At 42.9% G+C, this 21,186-nt stretch overlaps 1 protein-coding gene across 2 annotated transcripts in view; it reads left to right on the top strand.

Moving 5' to 3' along the window:
- Positions 1 to 21,186, top strand: part of SEL1L3 (SEL1L family member 3) — a 97,328-nt gene that overhangs the window by 65,961 nt on the left and 10,181 nt on the right. For both annotated transcript variants that reach the window (XM_037529531.2, XM_037529530.1), the window contains exons 14-20: positions 276 to 338; positions 3,573 to 3,749; positions 5,992 to 6,119; positions 8,189 to 8,272; positions 15,765 to 15,855; positions 15,978 to 16,062; positions 16,804 to 16,913. In XM_037529531.2, the coding sequence (XP_037385428.1) occupies positions 276 to 338; positions 3,573 to 3,749; positions 5,992 to 6,119; positions 8,189 to 8,272; positions 15,765 to 15,855; positions 15,978 to 16,062; positions 16,804 to 16,913 (738 nt within the window). The remainder of the gene's footprint in view (positions 1 to 275; positions 339 to 3,572; positions 3,750 to 5,991; positions 6,120 to 8,188; positions 8,273 to 15,764; positions 15,856 to 15,977; positions 16,063 to 16,803; positions 16,914 to 21,186) is intronic.

The following is a 21,186-nucleotide window of genomic DNA, read 5'->3' as shown; positions in this document are numbered from 1 at the left end:
GCGCTTCTAACCTGGAAGATTGAGGTTTGTTGCCTCTGCCCCACAAATATAAGCACAATAATGATAATTCTGATGATAGGATGGCTCTGCATGTAGAAATCTTGATGATTAGGTTTTTAATAAGGAAAGCTTGGGTTTTTGTTTTTTTAAAAAAAAGCTTATGTTTTAATGAAAAATTTTAAATATTTTGTCTTAAATACTCTTATCTGTGAGAAGTTTTTGAACATACTTTGGGTTTATTTTTTTCATGATCATTGCTGTTTATCATTGTTTAGGGTCAAGGAGTGAAAAAGAACAGACGGCTTGCCTTGGAGCTGATGAAGAAAGCAGCTTCCAAGGTAACACTTATGCATATTGTCAGAAGAAACATTTCCACCACCCACCCACACTCTCATAAGTCTGGGAGAGTAAATGGCTAGTGTTTTCCTACAAAGCCCCAAGGTGGAGATGCAGTATGGCGGGGAGAGGTCGCTGGCATGGCAGCAATGAGTCATTTTTGAGCTACAACACACACAGACACCTGCCACAATGGGACGGCCCAATTCAAAAGCTGAATTCACCTTCCAGTCAATAGAACGTCAGCCAATTTTGTTCGAAAGCTAAAATTATAATCACAAGCTGCCCTGATAACAGGCAATGGGGGCTCCTTGAAATTGAATGGGTTTAAATGCCATTGAATTAGGAGAATCAAAGCCTTATCCCTTGATGTTAACACTACCCTGTCCAATTCCCTTTTGTTCTCCAGCTTTAATTGTGGGACTGTTTATCAAATTTATTATTGGGCTAAAGGATTACTTTGCTTTTGTCACTATTTACTTTTCAAGGTTAGCTTCAAACCAGTGAGTTTCAATATAGCATTACAGATGGAGATTATACCACTGCTTTTGAGGGGATCCTCACTCAAACACACAAATGATTATCTGTCCCTATAGGCAGAGACACACACCCATTACATGCACCCTCACGTGCACATGCATAGAGATTTGCAAATAAATAAGTAACTTTGCAGATACCACTGCAATCTACATCCTGGACAGGGACCGTCATAGCCCTGGTGGCTCATGAATATGTCTCCATCCCTAAAGCTGATAATATTTGACCCCTCAGCAAAGTCACTCTCCAAAAGTCACCAGGTTCTGATTTTTTTTCCTCATTCCCTTTCTTTGAGGAGCTCAGAGTGTCTATATTTTTTCTGGAGAAGGGAAATTGAAGCATGCAGCAAGAGACCCAGAAGGGTTCTGCTCTTCTTTGTGGCATCTGGAGGGGAACATAGGAAACCCACTGAAGTGCGCACCAGTTCATGACCCACACAAATTATAGGGCAGAAGTAGGAAAGTAGCTTAATGATGGCCATTGAGGATATAGTTTCTAGAACATGCCAAAATAGGGCAGTGATGGGGTTTCCTGGCAGGTGTGAAATTTGCCTCTTTAGCCATTCTAATAGTGAACTGATAGCTAATGTACTTTATTTTCAATGGATTTTTAGTAGAACTTAGATATTCTTGGGGAAATATATTTTTATGGCCCACTCAGAGTAGTTATAGCCTTAAAATTGCTTTGTGATCTCACTCATTCATGCAGCAAGGAGTTAGCAAGCCCTTCTTTGTCAGATACAGTGGTGATGGTTGCATGAGGTGTGATTTTGGGGATCAGCCAAAAATCACATGGTGGTAGATCTGTTGATAGAACCCTATGTGTCCAGAAAAAGGCATGAGTAATGAGAAATAAGACAGGGTTTCTTGGAGGTCCCTGAAATGGGTCTGCATGCAATTCCTAAAGGAGTTCTCTGAATGTTTTGAGTGATGACAGGTACATTTGAAAAGGACACAGACCCTGTCCGCCAGGAATTTAGGGGTGCAATTATGAAGACAGGGTCGCGCAGAGCAAATGAGTGCATGTAGCCATGTGCCAAGTCTGTGCTAGTTGCCAAGATCCAAGCAGTTCTGGAAAGGGGGAAGAGTAAAGGCCAAATCAATCAGGACATCTTCATGGCAGAGGAGGCCCTGAACTGGGGGTAGGAGGGTGAGACGACAAAAGGTAAGAATGATCAGATACTGCTTTTGCTAGAAGCAAAGAGAGCTGGGTCCAGATAGGGTTGTCTGGTGTGAGACCAGTTGTGGCCTCTGGTGGTCTGCAAAAACCATTTTGAAATTACATTTGGTAACTGGTGGTGTGGCTGGCTTTTACCACTTGATGTAGAACCTGGTGTATTACATCATGGAAGTGCATCTTCTGTGAGTCTTACCAGGAGGCTGCCTTGCACCTGGTACTGTGTGAGGCTCAAAGAAAGCATCCACGACCCATCTATTTGTCAGCTAACTTGGGGGTCAGCTATGTTGGGGGCCTGTAGATCTGAGCTCTACTCTTGCTCTTCGGGGTGTAGGATTTGGCTTGTTTTGTTCAGCATTAACATTCAAGGGATAACTTTTGTGCATTCGTCAAATATGTGTTGAGCACCTACTCTAAGCCAAGCTCCACCCACCTAGGTGTTTGGGATAGAGAAGAGAGCTGCTCTTCAATGGGCTCTGTTAGTTTCCTTCTCCTGATCTTCCTGACACCCAGATTCTAACAAAAAGATAGAGAGGGAGCTATTACAGAATGAAGAGATCTGTCCTGGGGTCTTGGCATCTTGTTAAGGCTCCTGCCTTTTTTTTGGTGAAAGGAGAGGCCAAATAGATTTGGTCTCCCCTTTGGACTCTGACTTAAGTCTCACAGATGCAAGAGCAATGGTTGCCCCTCGAATCCTTCTCCCCCTCCCTGTTCGTGGCTGTGGGCCTGGCAGGAAGGGAAAAAGGAGAATTGTCTGCCCAGATTTGCACCTGAGAAGTCTCACTTCTGGACAGGAAGCTCCCATCAGGAGCATTCTTGCTCCTGCAGACTTCTGGCCTTCCACAGCCAGCCTGGAGACTCCTGGAAATGGCGGGAGCACCTGGGGCTCGCACCTGGTAGCATGAATCAGCAAGAACAAGGGAGCTCGACACTGGGTTCCCAGATAGCAGTCCCGGGTTTAGACAGTTCTGAAACCCTTCTCTACCTGCCTCTCTTCTGCCTCGCCCCCACTAGGGATGCTAAGTGGTCACAGAGCACCTGTGCTTTGCAAGAGGGATGGTGCACCTGCTTCCCTGAGATTAGTTGGTGTTCGGGGCAGAGTCATCAGCAGATGGGCAGACGGGTCACCTAGAAACGTCCCAGCCGGGGCGGTTTCAGGCTTCCTGTCACAGCTGAGCGCTCATGAGTTTCAAGGGCACTGTCGATACTGCAGGGCAATGAGAGGCCCTTCCCAGACAAGACTGATGCGGAAGAGCCCACAGGAGCTGAGCGATGATTTGGGGGCCAGCATCGCTGTTTTGCTGGAAGGCAGAAATCCCAGCAGCAGCCGGGCGAGATCCACCTGGGAAGATGCTGAGGCGCATATTTTTTTTAGCACTTAGTTTTTCTTTAATGCCATCTGCCCCCAAAAAGAGAAAAGGCAGATTTTGTTCAGACTCAGGCAGAATGCTTGCACAACAATTAATTCTCCTTAGGTTTCATTAAAAAAAAAAAAGTAATTTCTTTCTTGTTCTAAAATCCAGGGATTGCATCAGGCAGTCAATGGCCTGGGATGGTATTATCACAAATTCAAGAAAAATTATGCCAAAGCGGCAAAGTACTGGTTAAAAGCAGAAGAAATGGGTAACCCAGATGCATCGTACAATCTTGGAGTCCTGTATCTGGATGGAATTTTCCCAGGAGTTCCTGGAAGGAATCAAGTGAGTAAGAATGACAGCAGCTGTGCAGCTGGTCAGTGACTGGAGAGGGAAGGCTTTGTGAAGGGGTGCTCTGTGCCTGCCCGGACTGGGCCCCAAGACACAGACCCCGGCCTCAAGGGTCCAGTTAGGAGGACAAGACAGCACAGGGCCAAGGATGGCAGTAGCCAGGTGCCAAGTGTATGCTAATTGCTAAGACCTAAACAGCTGGAAAAGGGAAGGCCAAAGCAGTCAGGAAGTCTTCATGGAGGAGGAGGCCTGAACTGGAGGGAATAGAAGGGAGAGGATAAAATGTGAGCATGATTGTGAACAGTGCTGCTTTTGCGAGAAGCAACGAAAGCTCAGTCCACATAGGGTTGTCTGGTGTGAGACCTAAATTAATAATATTGACATTATGATTGTCATAAACAACAGAGGCAACCTTAAGTGTGTGCTGAGCACTTCCTCACACTCGTGAGCATTCACTTGTGCCCTCATGTCATCCTGACTGCCCTCTGGAGTAGTTACTATTAAGTCTATTTTACAGAATAAGCAACAGTGCCTCTGAGAGGTGCCATAACTTACTCAAACACTCAGTGCGGCCAGGACCTGCAAGGGGGAGCCCCTTGATTTAACAAGAATATTGATGATGGTGACAATGGTAATAATCTGAGCACCATTACATTCAACAAGACTTACTGACGGCCCTCCCTATGCCAGGCACTGAGGATACAGCGGCAAGCAAAACAATCCCTACTCTTAGGAAGCTTATGTTCCAGTGGGGCAAAAAGACAATAACTAAATAAAAATAAAAGGGCAGGTGGAGGTAAACATTATGGAGAAATAAAGCCAGATCAGGAGGACAGTGAGGGTGAACATCGGGGATACTATTTCACAAGAGAAATCTCTCTGATCATGTAATGTTGCACAGACTTGTAAAGGAGTTTTGCAGATCACTGGGAGAAGAACATTCCAGAAAACGGGAACAACAGGGCAGAGATGGAGAGGAAAGCAGGCTTGGCATGCTCTCAGAACAGCTGAGAGGCTGGAGCGGTGGACGCAGCAAGCAGGAGCGAGGGGGTGGGGTGGGGAGGTGAGGGAGGTAGGTCATTGAGAGGATTCGGCTGCTTTGGGTGGGATGGAAAACCACTGGGCAGCTTCGAACGGGGCAGTGAGATGCTGGGTTGAAGGCTCCTCCTGGATCCTAGCAGAGACGAGATGAGAGTGGGAGCAGGGGGTGAATGCGTTGAATCCAAGTGACAGGGAATGGGCAGACTCATCAGAGGGCAGAGATGTCGCTGGAGCCTGGATATAGTTTGAAGGTCATGTTGACAGGATTTGCCAATGGATTGAGTATGAGGTGGGAAAGCAAGGGACTTCAGGGTGTTTGGCATTTATTGAGATGGCAAAAATGAGGGACACCAGCAGCAGCAGATTTGGGGGTGGGGCATCAAAAGATTATTTTTTGTGAAGCACCATACTAACCATCAAGAACAGATTACCTCATGTAATCTCTGCAACAGCCTTTCATGCTAGCTGCTGTCAGAAGCCACATTTTTCAGTTGAAAAAACAGTTAATCTCTTAGTTGTGTGGATGAATTAATATGTCCAAGTCACACAGCTAGTAAGAGCACAACCAGGATTTGAACCCAAGTCTGTCTGACTCCAAAGCCCATAAACGACAGTTCACCGTTGGGAAAATAATAGTTACAGTGGAACATAGAACCATCTAAGTGTTGGTTTTATTTTTCCCCCTCTACTGCGCTCTAAGTATATTTTCATGCATTGCAAATGTCTGGTAATTGCAAATGTCCCACACATCTGTGAGCAGGGATTTTTTTATTGTCATATTTTAATTCTCACCTTCCTGGAAATGCAGTTTTTGCACATGCATTTGGAGACAGGTATTAAGCAAGGGCAGGGAAGCAATTGCCTGAGTTTTCACCCATGTGACTCTGATAGCCCACTGTCTCCCTGGCAGGGCTTAGGTGAAGATCAAGGCAGGTGGCAATGCTAGTGCGCTCACGTGATGTCTTTAGTGCGTAAACTTAATCAACAGCATCACTGTGGTCAAGGTAACCACAGACAGGCTTCTGTGATTGGCTGTCTTCCTGAAACTTGACTTGCCTTCTTGTAGATAGCAGGATTTTCTAGCCTATGATGATATCAGGGGCTAAGTACCTCACCATCTGGGCTCCAGTGAAACCCTCCCGACTGGGACCCCTTACTACAGGGAGTGATGTGGTGTTTGTTCATCTCTCTGCAGACTTTAGCCGGTGAATATTTCCACAAGGCTGCCCAAGGTGGACACATCGAAGGGACCTTGTGGTGTTCTCTCTACTACATCACAGGGAACCTGGAGACCTTCCCCAGAGATCCCGAGAAGGCTGTTGTGTAAGTATCTGTCAAATGTTAAACAGGAGGGAAGTCACAGGTGCTATTTACTATGCCTAAGAAAATAGTTCTTTCTTTTACCTTTTTGTTCTTCCAAAATTTAATTTGTTTTTTTAATGAAATCAATTTTATAGAATAAACACATGCATATATAAACATTTTAATGTCTTTAAATGTATCTTTGAAGAGAGGGATAAATCTTTTGTACATATAATACATATTACTGACACAGTAATGGATATTGAAGTTTCTATGTAGAGCCTTAATATTTTTTGAGATTTATTTTATTTATGCATACAAGAGCTGGGGTATAGGCCTGAGGTGTAGGGGATGAGAGGATTCACCAGAGACAAGAGTGGGGAGCAGAACAGGCGGATCTACTGAAATACACTGCTGAGGGGAGCAGTGGGAGAGACAGGAGAGGTCTGCTGCGATGCCATGTTGGTTTCTCTGTGGCCAGCCAGGGATCAAACTCGTGTTGCAGAGGCTGCGGATTGCTTCATAGTGTGGTGCGTAACCCCTTGCGCCACCAGGGAGACCCAGGAGGCACATTTTTGAGGCACATGTCTGAAAGCATTTTATAGATGTTGGCAAACTATGTCCAGATAACGTGTGGCCCCAAAAGCTCAGAATGCTTTTTACATTTTCAGTGTAAAACAAAGTAGGATACCTAGCTTCAACCCTGTGTGGTTCACCAGGCTTGGATGTTTACTGTCGGGCCCTTTATAGAAAAATGAAGTTTGCAGACTTCAGCTTTAAATCATGGCGCTCAGCAGTCTGACTTACTGAAGGCTCTTTTTCATGTAACATTTGAAAGCAAATCCAGTCTGACCTGAACTCAGTGATAAAACTTGGCCAAGACTTGAGGCCTTTATTACTGTTGTTCAGGGTACGTGCATATGGTTCATAGATTTTCTCATTATTTTGTTGTCATTGATTTCAAAGTTAATTCCACTGTGATCAGAAAGTATATTCTGAGTTGCTTCAATCTATTGAGATTTGAAGCTTGCTTTATGACTAATATATGGTCAATTTTGGTACATGCGTAATGGTCTTCTCAAATAGTCTCCTTTAAAGTCATGTCAGTTTTGCATTAAGTATTTTGAATCTGTATTATTGGGTCATAGAGATTTGGATACCTTCCAAGTTGACCCCTTTATCATTTTACAACGCCCTCTTTATCTCTTTGGATGGTTCTTGCCTTAAAGTCTACTTTTTCTAGTGTTAGTATACTTATACCTGCTTTTTTTAAATTTTTGGTTGGAGTTTGCATGTTTTATATTTTCCCTCCTTTACTTTTAATCACTGTCTATTCTTTAATGTGTCTCCTGTAAGTAGCATGTAATTGAGTTTTTGTATATTCCCTAATTTAGTCTGACAATTTAGTTTTTAACTGATGTATCTAGCCCATTTATGTTTAATGTAATTATGGACATATTTAATTTTAAATCTGTCACTTTACTATTTATTCCCATTTGTCCCATCTGTTCTCTGAGCCTTTTTTTCCCTTGTCCTTCCTTTATATCAGTCAAATATTTTTTAAAAACTTACTCTATTTCCTATTTTCATTAGCTTGTAGTTATGTGTTCTTATAATATTCTTTTAGTGATTGTAAATATAGAGATTACAACAGACCAGTTCATTATTAAAAAACCCTCTAGGATATTAATCCTAGAGGGACAGAAAAAACCCTCTAGGATATTAATCCAAGGGACAGAAAAAAATAGAGAAACCATTTAACAAGTCAGTAAACATGTTTTATTGAGAAAGTACTAGAACTCTTCGTAAAGATCATCTTTTCTATATTGCTGGATATCTTTCATCAGCTACCTGAAATGTCTCTGTTTCCATAAATGACAGCTTCTAAACATTCATAAAGAGGGGCAGTAAATGCTACGTTCTCAAAAGGCATCTTTCTTTACCTTTTTAATATTCAGTTCTGGTTTGTTGCTCTATAAAAACTTTAACAAGCAAAATATCCCCCAAGTGGGATTTATTCAGATCATATGAAGAAAAAAGCAATTATTTAATTACCACAGTTTGGATATTTTTTATCCTTTCCTTTTCAGATGGGCAAAGCACGTAGCTGAGAAGAATGGCTACTTGGGTCACGTCATTCGCAAAGGCCTCAATGCCTACCTGGAGGGTTTCTGGTAAGCTGGGGACCCACGCCAGAGCAGACTTCCTCAACACTTACTTTCCAATCCGTCAGTGCTGCCCTATGAGATGGAATCTCAAAATGCAACCAGAAAAGCAATTTGCAGGGAAATCACTGCCTCTCAATAATGATATTCAGCGTATCGCAGACTGATTGGCTGTTGATTGGAAAACACAGCATTTCCATGTTTAATTTTACACAAAAATTCATTCTAGGGGGAGTGTCCACATTCATCAAGTTGAGAGACACACAAGTGCATTGATTTCCCTTCAAGCTGGTTTCCCCTGGTCTCAGTGTCTGGAGACAGAGGATCTTAGCTGACCCTCTGCCCACAAAAAATCCAGGACTTCCACCTTATTTCTGGGAAGAAGGGAGCGTGGTGCCTTTAAGAGCAAAAGGACTCAGGCTACATTCTTTCATAGATATATTTCTGCATCTTCCAAGAGCAGCAGTCTAGGATGACTGAAAGTCACTCACCAGGCCCCAGTAGACTCAACCAAGAGACACATCCAAATTGAATCCCTGTCTAGTTCCTGATGGAGTTAGCAGACCTCACCCCATACTCCTGGCATGAACCTAAGGGCTCACAAATGCCCTCCCCACATCTGCTGTTGCTCGCTCTCACTATCAGGGTATACATCTCCAAGCTCTGCCTGGCTTCATCTTTTTGTTTTCTTCCGTGAATCCCAGCACTCTGTTACTTTTCCCCTGGGCCACATTTTCATGGTTTACTGCTGAAATGATCTGTATATTTCAGTCATAACTGAAATAGATATGCAAAGCAGCATGTATGCCTCCAGTCAAGGGCCTCGAAGACATTAGATCAGACCTGTCATCGATCTTACTCTGATCTGAAATTAATTAAAAATGAAAATGTAAGTCCCAAAGAACACCATTGTGTCCCTTGACCTGTGGGTGCTCCCATATTCCACAGACAGCATGTGCATGAGCGAGAGTCTTAAAGGAGAGAAGCCGGGGAAGTAAACCCCACGAAAATAGCCCTAAATACCAAAATGCTCCTTATTATCATCCTGTTGAAGTTGATGATGTTATTATTAAATAATATTAGTGTATGAATATTAATATCACTAATTGCCATTACTTGGCACAATCAGAAAGAAATTTTTAATGAAGCTATTTTCCCATTGATATGCTTTACTATTTTGTGGTGTTTTATCTTGTTTCCCAAATGAGCACATCATTCCCAAATTTGACTTTCTTCTCTACTTGTCCTTCAGACTTCCCATCCTTTGCTCCCCACAGATTTAAAGAGAGAACTAAGCATTCAAAGGGCTTAGTTTATATGTGGGGTTTTCCAAAGAGAGAACACATCTGTAAATACCCCCAACACACACCCCATCACAAGCATCTGTAAATAGATAGCTTGGTTTTCTTGCCTACTTTAGAATTTAACATCACAAAGCACTTCATGTAGTACATTTAAAAATTTGCTGTCAAGGGCCTCTCTTGGTGGCGCAGCGGTTGAGCGCTGGACTGCGGGGCTGCCCGCAGCCTCTGAAGCACTGGTTCGTTCCCCGGCCGCCGGCGAGGGTCCCACCAAAAAAAAAAAAATTGCTGTCAAGATCGAGATGAGTTAAGCTTTTCGTGTCCTGAGAATACTGAGGCACGTGAGACTGACTCTGTGTGTGTGGAAGGGAGAGTAAAGTTAAGCGTGTTCTATGCTGTAGATTTGGTTTTAATTTAGCAGAGTCTTACTAGGTGCATGCAGGGTTCCTTGCCACAGATGCAAGGGATGTACAAGGAGGGCTTGGGGAAGTTTGCTGCCGATATCTTCCCTATGCTGAACTACCAGAAGTTTCTCACATGACCTGTATTCTGACATATGCGCCTTTGTCCCTGCTATTCCTTCTGCCTAGAAGTCCTTCCTGCCTGACTCCTTCTCCCCTGGTCCTTCATGGCTCTCTACTTGTTGACAGCCCTGTGGCTTGTATTCCAGGGCCAAGCTCCTAGTGCCACCTGGAAAGTGTTCATAATCTACTGAGTGAATGAAAGAAGGCAAATAGAAAGACCCATTATAATTCAAGGGCCATGAGCAATATATAAACAGCAGTGAGGATTCTGAGGTTAAAAAAAAAAAAAAAGATGTTACCTGGTTTGGGAGAATTTGGCCAGCTTTCGTGATGGAGATAGCACAAGATACAACCTTGAGAGGTGGGGGAACTTCCATGCAGGGAACAGCATTTCAGATAAAGGGAACTGCAGGAATGAAAGCAAAGAGATAGAGACTTGGGAGAGTCTAGAAAATTTTAAGCCATCCAGTTTCCTTGAGGGTAAGAGTTATGAAAGGAAGTGAAGAGGCTGCTTGGTGAAATTTTGATAATTTTAATACACTTTTTAGTTAGTGTATGTGAAGCAGTGTGAAATCAAGATAGTTTGGGGAGAGGGCAGTGGCATGAGAGGTATATCCTGAGAAGCTTAACCAAACCACCATTGGTGAAGGTGAAGAAAAGGGAGACCTTGAAAGGGGAACCAGTTCAGAATCCAGGTTACAGGAGCTGAACATTTGAGCTGGACTGTGGCCCAAGCCAGTGAGTTGTTTTTCTCTTTTCTCATAAAAAAAGTTCTGCCTCTCTTAACGACATTTCAGTGACTGACCACATATTTGATGGTTGTCCCAAGAGGCGATACCATACAGCCCCGGTGGGTAGTAGGCAACACCCATCTAGCTTTCTGCAAGTACAGACTAGAAAGTTCAGAAATGAACTTTCACTCAGAACTTTCATTTCATTCTGATTTCATTCAGAAATGAAATCATCTAAAGATGCATTTCTCAGAATGCATCTGCATTGTCATGTGATGCACGGCTGTAGTCAAGACATAAAAAACAATGTGATATATATATCTCTCTATAGGTCTGTGTGACATAGACTTATACCCTGCTTACGAATGTCGTGCCCAGGTTAAACTCACCCTCACACGAAGTCACCAGAAGTCACCCTCATTCTAATTCTTGTCGATTTGCATCTTGGCATTTTTTTGTAAACAATTTTGCTCTACACAGATGTATTCCTATACACTAGATTTCATGGGCCCATTTTTGACTTTTATATTATTAGATTTCTATTATATATTATTCTTAACATTTTGGTTCCAAGATTCTTGTTTTTTGATGCAATGCCTGTTGGTCATTCACTGTTGCTGCTGTCACATGCCACACAGTTTATTTACCGATTGTCACATTAACTTGTATTTGGATTGTTTCCATTTTGTGTTTTTAATAACAATATGGCCCTGAACATTTTTTATGACCATCCCAGAACACATGGGAAGAGGTTGTTTAGGTTATAAACTTAGGAGTGGGGTCACAGAGCATGCACATGTGACCCCACTCCTGTTATTACAAGGACATATGTTGTTTACCAAAATAATTTTACCACTTTACTCTCCTACCTGCCATGTGTTAATTTCTGTTTCTCCATAACCTGGCCAGTTTTGATGTTGATGCTATATACTGCTGAAAGTAAGTCTCACTCTTGTTTCAAGACCTTTTCCTATCAACAGGAAGAAACATGTAAAATCCACTTACAACCAGAAAATCTTTATCACAATATATTGGAGGCAAATTGCTTCTATCTCTTCCTGTCCTCCAATCCTCCAAACCTGCTCCAGGGGTTAAATAGGAAATATATGTGGGTGGGCATCCCCACACCACAGTGTGGCCTTTTTGGGTACCATCTATTTTGCTGTAATAGAGCTAAATCATCCATCAATGTCCCAAGTCCATCCCCTATTTTCATTTTCTGTGAGTGAATTTATTCTGGATGTTATTTTCAAATTACATGTGTCAGTTTGATGAGCTTGTGCTTTTCTGTGTTGTTCCAAGATGTATATGGGATAGTTTAAAAGAATCGCATGGTTGAGAAAGGGCGCTTTTGCTGTATAGGCATAATATGGAAGATAATGTCGTGCCTGAGGCTGTCCTCAGACACCAGGAGAAGTCAGCTAAGGAGAAGCCAGCTGTCCTGTTCCATCTCTGTTCCCCTTATCCCTCATGTGTTCATCTGCGAGCTGTGTGTTTTATTGTCCTTTGTCTTAAATACACCCAGAATACTTAACCCAGGAGGTCAGTCGGGTAATGCTGGGTTTGAGGTAAGACAAGGCAGCGTGCCGTGATCCTGCTGAAACAATCACCTTTTCCCAGTAGAGCAGAAGTCTGGAATTCCACCGAGACCCAAGGAGTTTTTCACCCTTCCAGTTTGAGTTATTCCAGTCATTGGCAGAAGAAAGCTCAGAGAACAGAATATCATTGTTTGAGAAACTTCTCAGAGGTCCTCAACTTCACTATCCACAGCAGGCAGCCAAAGGGTTGATTATTAAGATGTATCATTATAAAAGTTCTATAAATATATGTGCTGAGTCTGACGTGGGAGGATTGCAAATGTGCCGCTCAACTCGTTCTTGTCTCTAAATCCCCTCCTCTCTGCAAGCACCAGTCCCCAGCCGGGTCAGAATGACTGTCTGGGGGACAGTTTTACTTTAGAGCTTTGGAAATAATGCTTCGTAAACCTTGAAGAGATCCGTGGAAGGATGGTGTGGCCTGCGTGCGGGCTCCCTGCACTTGCCTCTCTATAGCTGGGCTGAATAAATGTTTGTTCCATGAATAGAAGTATAGAAATATCTGTAATTAATCCTTTGAAGCAGTTGCTGTTGAAACGCAAGGAAGAGCAAGGTCCTGGGAGATAGGGTTTCTGCAGAGATGGCCGTGTCGGAAGTGCGAGCCAGGGAAGTCTGTGCTGGAGTGTTTGACCTTGCCTGCGGTTGATCTTCGCTGTGGGGGTGTCGGAGCCTGCTCCTGTGGCATGGAAGGCAGCCATGGATTTCTGTCCAGTGCCTTTGTTGATGTCAATGTTTTTTGACATCTCTTTTGATGGATTTCAGTGTTTCCTCCAAGGAAACTCTTGAGATCTCTATAAAACTTCCTCCCAGCTTATACGGTAATTGGACTGTGGAAGTCTTCCTATAAAACTGGTCCCTCCCTCTTCTCTCCCACCATCAAAGTAACCTCTAAAGACTCAATATTTATTGTCTTTGTAAAGCTGATCCTAGTGACTGGTTGTTGTTTTTTTTTTAATATAGGCCAATTTCCCCCAAACAGCTTTTCTTTTTATTTCATTTCTTCCCCTTATTTTACTGGGGTAATGGCTTCCAGCACTGTATGTTTTAGGAGTACAGGCTCACACCCCTGCACATGTATGTTACCACACCAGGCCCCCAGCAAAATACCAACAACTCCCTGGGCCATGCAGCGCTCCCCCTGCTCCCCCCACACACATGGATACCCTTTGTTCCCTCTGTGGTAAGTAACCTCAGTTCTGCAGTGACTGTTCTTACAGGGACTGTCAACCTTGCCGCTGCACCCCCACCACCAAATTCTAATACTGTCCTACTGTCATCTTAGGATAATTCAATTCATTCTATTTTAATATCATGAACTTCACATTCCCTCCACTTACGACAGCAGAGGGAGCCAGCCTGATAGTTGACCTTGCACTAGAAGACTTCACCATCTCCTTCCCCCATTCATCCTTGGGGGAAACTAAGGCAGAGGTGCAGCCTGAGTGTCTGATGAAACTTGAGCTTCAGACCTTTGTACTTTTAAGAGCCTGTTGCAGAATGACAGGCACTTTCTGCTGGGTCTCCCTGCATGCCTTCCTGGGGTGGGTTCAGGAATCTTACCAGAGGCGATTTCTGCAGGGTAGGTAAGAAAATGCCCCGGCTTCTTTTGTGTTGCGGCTCTGCCTGCAATGTGGGTTGTCCTGTGACTTGTCTACGCAGGGACAGCACTTAGCCAGGCTCATGGCTCTTAGCTTGAGTCATGGCCCATCGGAGCATTGGGAAGCTCGGAGTCCAAAAATCATCTAACTTAGCAGCCACTGAGTGACCCATGACCTGTCACCCATGGTTTGTCTGATTGACAGTCTGCCCTGATTTGACCCCCATCACCTCTCTCTGTCTCCAAGGGGTGGTCTGTCAGAAGCTGCCTTCGCAATCTGGAAAAGATGATTTTAGGAAAAGCAATGTGCAAAAGATGATCAGTGTCTACTTTCCTCTTCCCCCACTGCCACCCCAGCTTCCCTCACCCTTCCTTAAAGCAGTTCTTCTAGGTGAAGCTAAAATTAAGAGTTATTAGTGTCAACCACTTAAAATTTAAAAAAGCTCTAGAAACAGCTATTTATGGTTAGTATAAAATTTTGCTCATACAACTGGGTAGCACAGGAAAACGAAGGAAAAGAGAAAAGTGAAAAAGAAACATGAGTTGCCCCTCACCATCTAGAGCTGGCATTTTGGTAGATAAACTTTAGGTTTTCTTTTTTCTCTGCATTTATGTATCTGCACGTGCATGTGTGTATTTGGTTTTACTTTGTTTTACTAAAGTGGAATTGCAATTTTTAAACTCTGCTTTTTTTCCCCCACTGACTGCACTATTTTGCAGGCATCCATGTGCATTTTTGTATACTTCACAACAGTTTAATATCATGAACTTCACATTCCCTCCACTTACGACAGCAGAGGGAGCCAGCCTGATAGTTGACCTTGCACTAGAAGACTTCACCATCTCCTTCCCCCATTTTTGTATACTTCACAACAGTTTCAATGGCCTCATCTGAAAGTGACTGTTTCTCTGAGTTCATTTAACTGGTCACTCATTTTTAAGTTGTTTCCACTTCACCCTTAACCCCCAATATCAACATCCTTGCCATGAACTTTGCTGCCACAGGGTCTTTACACATGCCTCTGCTTGTTTCCTTAGCACAAGTCCTCACACTGTGCTATTCGGCCATTCCTAAGCCTTCCCACTTTAACCCCGGGTGGATCGATGATCTCATCAGCAGGGCTATGTCAATGTATCCATTTCCCGAGCCCTTGCTGTCACTGTATTATGAATCATGTGCAACCTTCCAACAGATGAAGAATAAGCTCTTGTTGTTTGCAATTATTCAATTACTAGTCCTATCGAACATTCATTTTTTTCATGTGATTTTGGCCTTCGGAATCAAGCCCCTTATAAATTGCCTCTCTGTTGCCAAACTTCTAAAGCACCGCAAAAGCGCAGCTTTAATTAAGCTTGTTGAGAATCCTAAGCCTCATAAAGCCTTTCACAAACCCAAGGACTGAAAAGCACAAGGCTTTTTCTTAATACCACTTATCTCCTCTTAGGGAGGATGGAGGAATTCAAGTGTCGAAGGCTAGCCGACGTACCTGGCCGGCATTTGGCCAGTAGAGGTAGCTGTTGTACCAACTAGCTCCCCAACCTTATCTGTGAGTGCAGCCTTTAAGATAGAAAATAAATCAGCGCTTGCAGTATTTTTAACAACAGTATTTATTTAAGAAAAAAAAAACTCATGATTTTGCGCTTTTAAAAAAAAACTGCTTATTTTGTGCCCTCTTATGTTTGAATATAAAGCTTTCTGTGAATATTAGTAAGAACCACTATATGAAATTTATTATTAATCATCTATTTTTAGGCACGAAGCTTTGCTGTATTATGTTTTAGCAGCAGAAACTGGGATTGAAGTGTCACAGACAAATTTAGCACACATCTGTGAGGAGCGGCCAGTAAGTGAATGTCTTCTCAGAGCTCTAAGTTAAAGATAATAAATTGGCTTTTATGAAGGTAAAATTTGTCACTTGGCGGAAATATCGATGAATTAACTTTTTCTCCCCTTTCGCCCCCTTAGGACCTGGCCAAGAGATACTTGGGTGTTAATTGTGTTTGGAGATACTATAATTTCTCTGTTTTCCAAATCGATGCGCCTTCATTTGGTATGTATAGAAAAACGGTGCTAACTGGAAACATTGGAGGCTTTTAATCCTTAGTAACAGGGAACATCTAACAGCTTTCTGTGAGTGTGATATTTCTAAACAATTAGGAAAGAGAGTGAAAAATCTCTGCTATTAAGATCATGACTAAACTCTGCTCTCTGCCTCCTGTAGCTCATTTATTTCTCTGAGTCCATGGTCCACATAGGCGTGGATGCACCATTTCCTCGGATCAGTGACCATTCAAAGGAGAAAGCGCCTCACCTTTTGGCCCTCTGATATAGTCCCACAATTCTCTGCTCCCCTTTGAAACACCTGACTTGGATTCTGTTTTTCTGATTGGACATTGAGCAATACCAATACTCTTAAGCAAAACATTTTCCTCAGAGGAAAAAAATGTGAGTTCAAGCAGAATAAAGAAACCCATCAGTCATCAACCCCAGGAGGCAAATATGCAAACATGTGACACAGCACCCCAAACGACCTTTGTGTGGGGGGACTGTGAGGTTGCAGACTGCAATTCTCACAGACAGACCCAGGCGGCCACCCAGAAAAGCCAGTGAGTGTGTGGAGAAATGGGGTTGCACAATAGACTGCCTTTTCTCCTCCAAGGGAAGCTAAAGATGTTTCTGTACTCAGAGGCTGGTAGAAAAAACTCTCCATCTTGTGAAAAGGCCAATCAGTTAAAATGTTGGTTTGAAATAAAACCTCTTGACCCATGAGCCTTTGCTTTTTGTCCTGCAGCATATTTGAAAATGGGAGATCTTTACTACTATGGCCACCAAAACCAGTCACAAGACCTTGAGTTGTCTGTGCAGATGTATGCCCAAGCCGCGCTGGATGGGGACGCCCAGGTGAGCAAGGGAGAGGAACTCAGTGGCACCCTCTGGTGAGGGAACACAGTCCTGGGTCCTCACAGGCACCCTTATCTAGACAGACTTCCCAGTCACATGTGCCCCTCACAACGACTCTCTGAGGACACTAATCATCCTGACAACCCTTGGTGGCCACTTTGTGTTCCCTGTAGCATTCTCACAACACTCTTGTGGGGGTGGGGTGGTCATACCCACATTATAATGGAGGATACCAAGACTACCTCTAGGTAGTAAGTTGCTCAAGGTCAAACCATCAGGTAGTAAGTGAAACAAGCCCAGGATCTGTTTCTGCCAGATTCCATCAAGTGGAAACTCAAGAACTGGAAGGTGTTGTCCAATGAGAAAAGGTTTGCTTGAACACATGGACCAACACTTCTGTGGCAGGAGTTTGCTTTCAGTGACTTTCATGTTGAAATTTCTTATTTTGGAATATTTTTGATTTCTAGGAAAGTGGTAGGAAGAGTACAGAGAGTTGTTTTATATCCTTCCTTGAGGTTCTATGACCAGAAAATGCCAGGGTCAGGCTGCCTGTCATTGCCAGGAGCCAATTGAACAGAGATAGGAATTGATTCTATAATACATACTTTGTCAGAAAACCAGTGAGCTGAGAGAATGAGGGTATTTTACCTCAAAACCCATTGTAACATTTATCTCAAGCTGACTCTTTTCTAGTGAACATTTCTTTAATGAACTAGACAGTCACCCATAAGTGAATCCCTCACACAGCAGCCCTTCACGGCTGGTGCCCTCCTCTTCCTCATGGCCCCAGGGTTTGTGGCCCCCTTCTTAGTCATCTTGACACAGGTTCACCCTGTTTTCCTGGGCCTGAGAAAATGTCTTCGTTCTCTGATGGTGCCAGTGTCCAACATTTCTTCTCACGTCACTGGGGCAGAACTGGGTCTCAAGAATAGGTTGTGAATCACATGTGTTTGCACGTGGCCTGTGCTGTACGTCTCTGTGCAGATTCCTGTAGTAGGCATGGTGCCCTCCCCTACGTGAATGTCTTGCTTAACCGCAATCCTGTTATCAAACTAAGAGGTCAGCTTTGAGTCAGCTCCCTCAAGTACACTTCAAGCTTGTTTTGGGTGTCACTTGTCAGCTCTCTTTCAGGACTCCACAATGTATTGGTTTTCATATTCTTTCATCCTCTTGACTCTAGGACAGTTCTTGTCTTCCCTTGATTTGTGTGACACTGATACTGTTGTGCTGGTTGTAGAATGTCCCTTGATTTGAGTGTATCTTCTGTTTCCTCATGAAGAGATTGAGATTGTGATCTTTGAGCAAGGATAGCCCAGAAGCAATGTGTCCTGCTCGGTGGGTCCCATGAGACATACGTGTTGTCAGTATGTCTTACTGCAGGTGAGGCTGACCCCTTACCGGGTTAGGATGGTTTCTCCCTATAAACATTTTTCACTTTCTAACTCATAGATATCTTGGGGAGACAGTTTGTAACTATGCAGCTACCCTGCTACTCAAGCTTTTGTCTATTCTGTGTCGTTCCGCAGCGCTCGTCTGCAGTGATTACTGTAATGTGACTACAGTGGTGATTAATCTCATCCTCGATTTCTCTCATTCCTACTACATTTGTTAATGGGAATTCCCCTGTCAGGCTCTTGGGTCATTTTTCAGGAAGTTGGAATTTTTATTCTTAGGCAAAACGTTTTGGAAACTCTTCCCTAGTTTAGTCTCTTCTCTAGCGGCAGTAGGTCCAGCAGAGTGGTCCTTTACCTGGGCTGGAACCCAGAACTCTATCACTTTATAACTATTTATACCTGGTGGGTCACCACATCAGAGTCTTCACTTTCTTATTTGTAAACCAGCATGGTCATAGGCTCTACCACACAGGTTACGAGGATTAAATGAGAGGTTCGATGTAAAACATGGAGCACAGCCCTGAGTTCACTGCACATGATCTATTTTTATTATTTCTTCTGCTATGAAGTTAGAGTTGATATGTAAACATTTGCTAGAGTCAAACTCCTTTAAATTTTGTTTTCGCTCAAAATTGATCTCGGGACTTTTTATTCTAATTTTTATTTTTTGGAAAGGCAATGTTGGAAAAGACATGCAAGGATCATTTTACAAGAAAAAATAATCAAAGAAGGCTCCCCCAGTTTTCTGGCAGAGGCTGTTCCCCTTCCTGTCTTGTTCCTTCCCACTCACAAAAGTAAGGGTGTTAACTTGACAAAAGGGATTTAGCTGCATGATAGTTATAGTGCATGTGCCACTTTAAAAGCTGTAAATTGATTATAAAAAAATAAAATCCGTCCCTCTCACACACTGTAGAAATATGTACATTCTGTTTCATGATGACCATTAGGTCTCCTAATGATGACCTTTAACCTCTGCCCCCACCCCTGTTCAGATGATGGGTGGTGATTTAGTAAACTTTATCTTATGGGTGAATGTTTGTTTGCTGATTTACTCATTGATTTGGCACGTATTCATCCAACCCTGCCAGGTCTCAGGGCCTGCTTAGTGGTTGGTACCTAAGACAAAGAGAGAGCCAATATTCTTAGCCTCATGGGATACTCGTTCAAGAAGTCTTGAAGGGTTTTTCTTCCTGTGTTGTAATTATAGTTAGTACTATAATGGCATTTTCATATTCCATCTTTTCTCTCCACTTCCGTAACTTCTTTATAATCTACAGGATGGTATTACTGAGTCAAAAAAATGGTTGTAGAGCTGCACAGCAATTGTTTGCCTGTGTGTTTTCTGGAAGGACTTTCTAATTAATCCTACATGAGTGATAGCTGAGTATGGGGAGATAACTGAAATCTCTAAGTACTGGATATTTTCATGACTTAATTTTGCTAATTGAATAATTTTGAGTTGATACTTATTGTTTTAAAATAGATTTAATTATTGGTGAGGATGGACATTTTTACATGGACTTGTCTATAATTCACGCTTCATATTTTTATGTGGTTCTCTAGTCTTATTCTTTGCCTGCTTATCTGTTGGAGTGTTGATAGTTTAATTTAAATCTGAATTAGTTCTTTATACATTTGCCCTGTAGATAATGAGTTTTAAACTATCATATTGCATATAAATATTCCCCTACTCTATTTTCCCATTAATTTTAATCTTGTTATTTTTCCATTCAGAGACTTTCACATTCTGTAAAGTCATTTTCTTCTAATATCTCAAGTTCTAAGAGTACCTTCCTTTCAAAGAATGGAGAAATTCTATTTTCTGCTTTCGTGTGTGTGCATCTTAAAGATACTTTTACACTTTGATTTATTCAGAGGTTATTTGGCAGCTTGGTAGAGGTTAAAATTTGAAACTCAACCTCTGAACTCTGCATGCATTTGAATCCCAGCACTACCTCTTTCCAGCTGTGTGACATTGGACAAGCTCCTTGGCCACTCTCTTTCTATTTCCTCATCTATAAAATGGGGTGCATAATAGCACCTCTCTCAATTTGTCATTAGGAGGGTTAAGGGACTATATGTAAAACAGAACAATGCCTCACATATAGCAAGCACTTGGAAGACGTTAGCTGCTGCTATTTTGATCATGGTTATTGCACTGGATGGTTGTGAGATGTGTAGCTAACCTGGAAGATGGTCATTTTCATTTAGCTTGTTAGTGGCAACTGAAAGGTTACTGGGAGGATATAAGTCACTAAAACATGGCTATAAATTCCTTGGAAGGCAACGATCCTGCTAATTGGCAAAGCTTCATGGTAAGGGCCAGATCGTTGTTTGCTTATTTCATGGACTGGCCACTTGCTCAGCCCGTGCTGGGCAGAGAGCTTTTCTCCAGCTGATGTCCGTGCCCATCCTTCCCAGAGCACCTCTACTCTCGGGCTCATGAGGGTCCAGAACAAGAAGTGTGAGGACAGGTAGGGAGACACACCACATGTAAAAGTTTACGTTCCCATGCCAAGAGGAACGTACTGACCTGGGGCACCAGCCACGCACGCAGACGCTGCTCTGTGCGTCTTGATACCTACAGCCCCCAATACCATTGGTTAGCCTTCTGACATGCCGCTGGGACCCCAGGCAGAGTCTGCAAGTAAGGAACATTGCCTTCGTCTCTGCACGGTGGTTTAGTCGACATTCCAAGGACATGTTTTCCAGCGATTTCTGTCCGAGGGAGTAAACAGGAAAGGACAGAGCCCCTGGTTGACTGGCTCCTGAGCAGATGGGACGCTGCATCCTCTGAAAACCTCCTGGTTCTCCTGCAAATAAATTTCTCAGATGCATATATTTAGGGAAACCATTCATCAATGACGATGACAAAACCA

This window comes from Talpa occidentalis, unplaced genomic scaffold (assembly GCF_014898055.3).
Source record: "Talpa occidentalis isolate TD23 unplaced genomic scaffold, MPIMG_talOcc4v2.1 talOcc4.6, whole genome shotgun sequence".
Classification (NCBI taxonomy): Eukaryota; Metazoa; Chordata; class Mammalia; order Eulipotyphla; family Talpidae; genus Talpa; species Talpa occidentalis.
The sequence above is the reverse complement of the archived record's forward strand: the minus strand, read 5'-3'. Positions and strand labels throughout refer to the sequence as shown.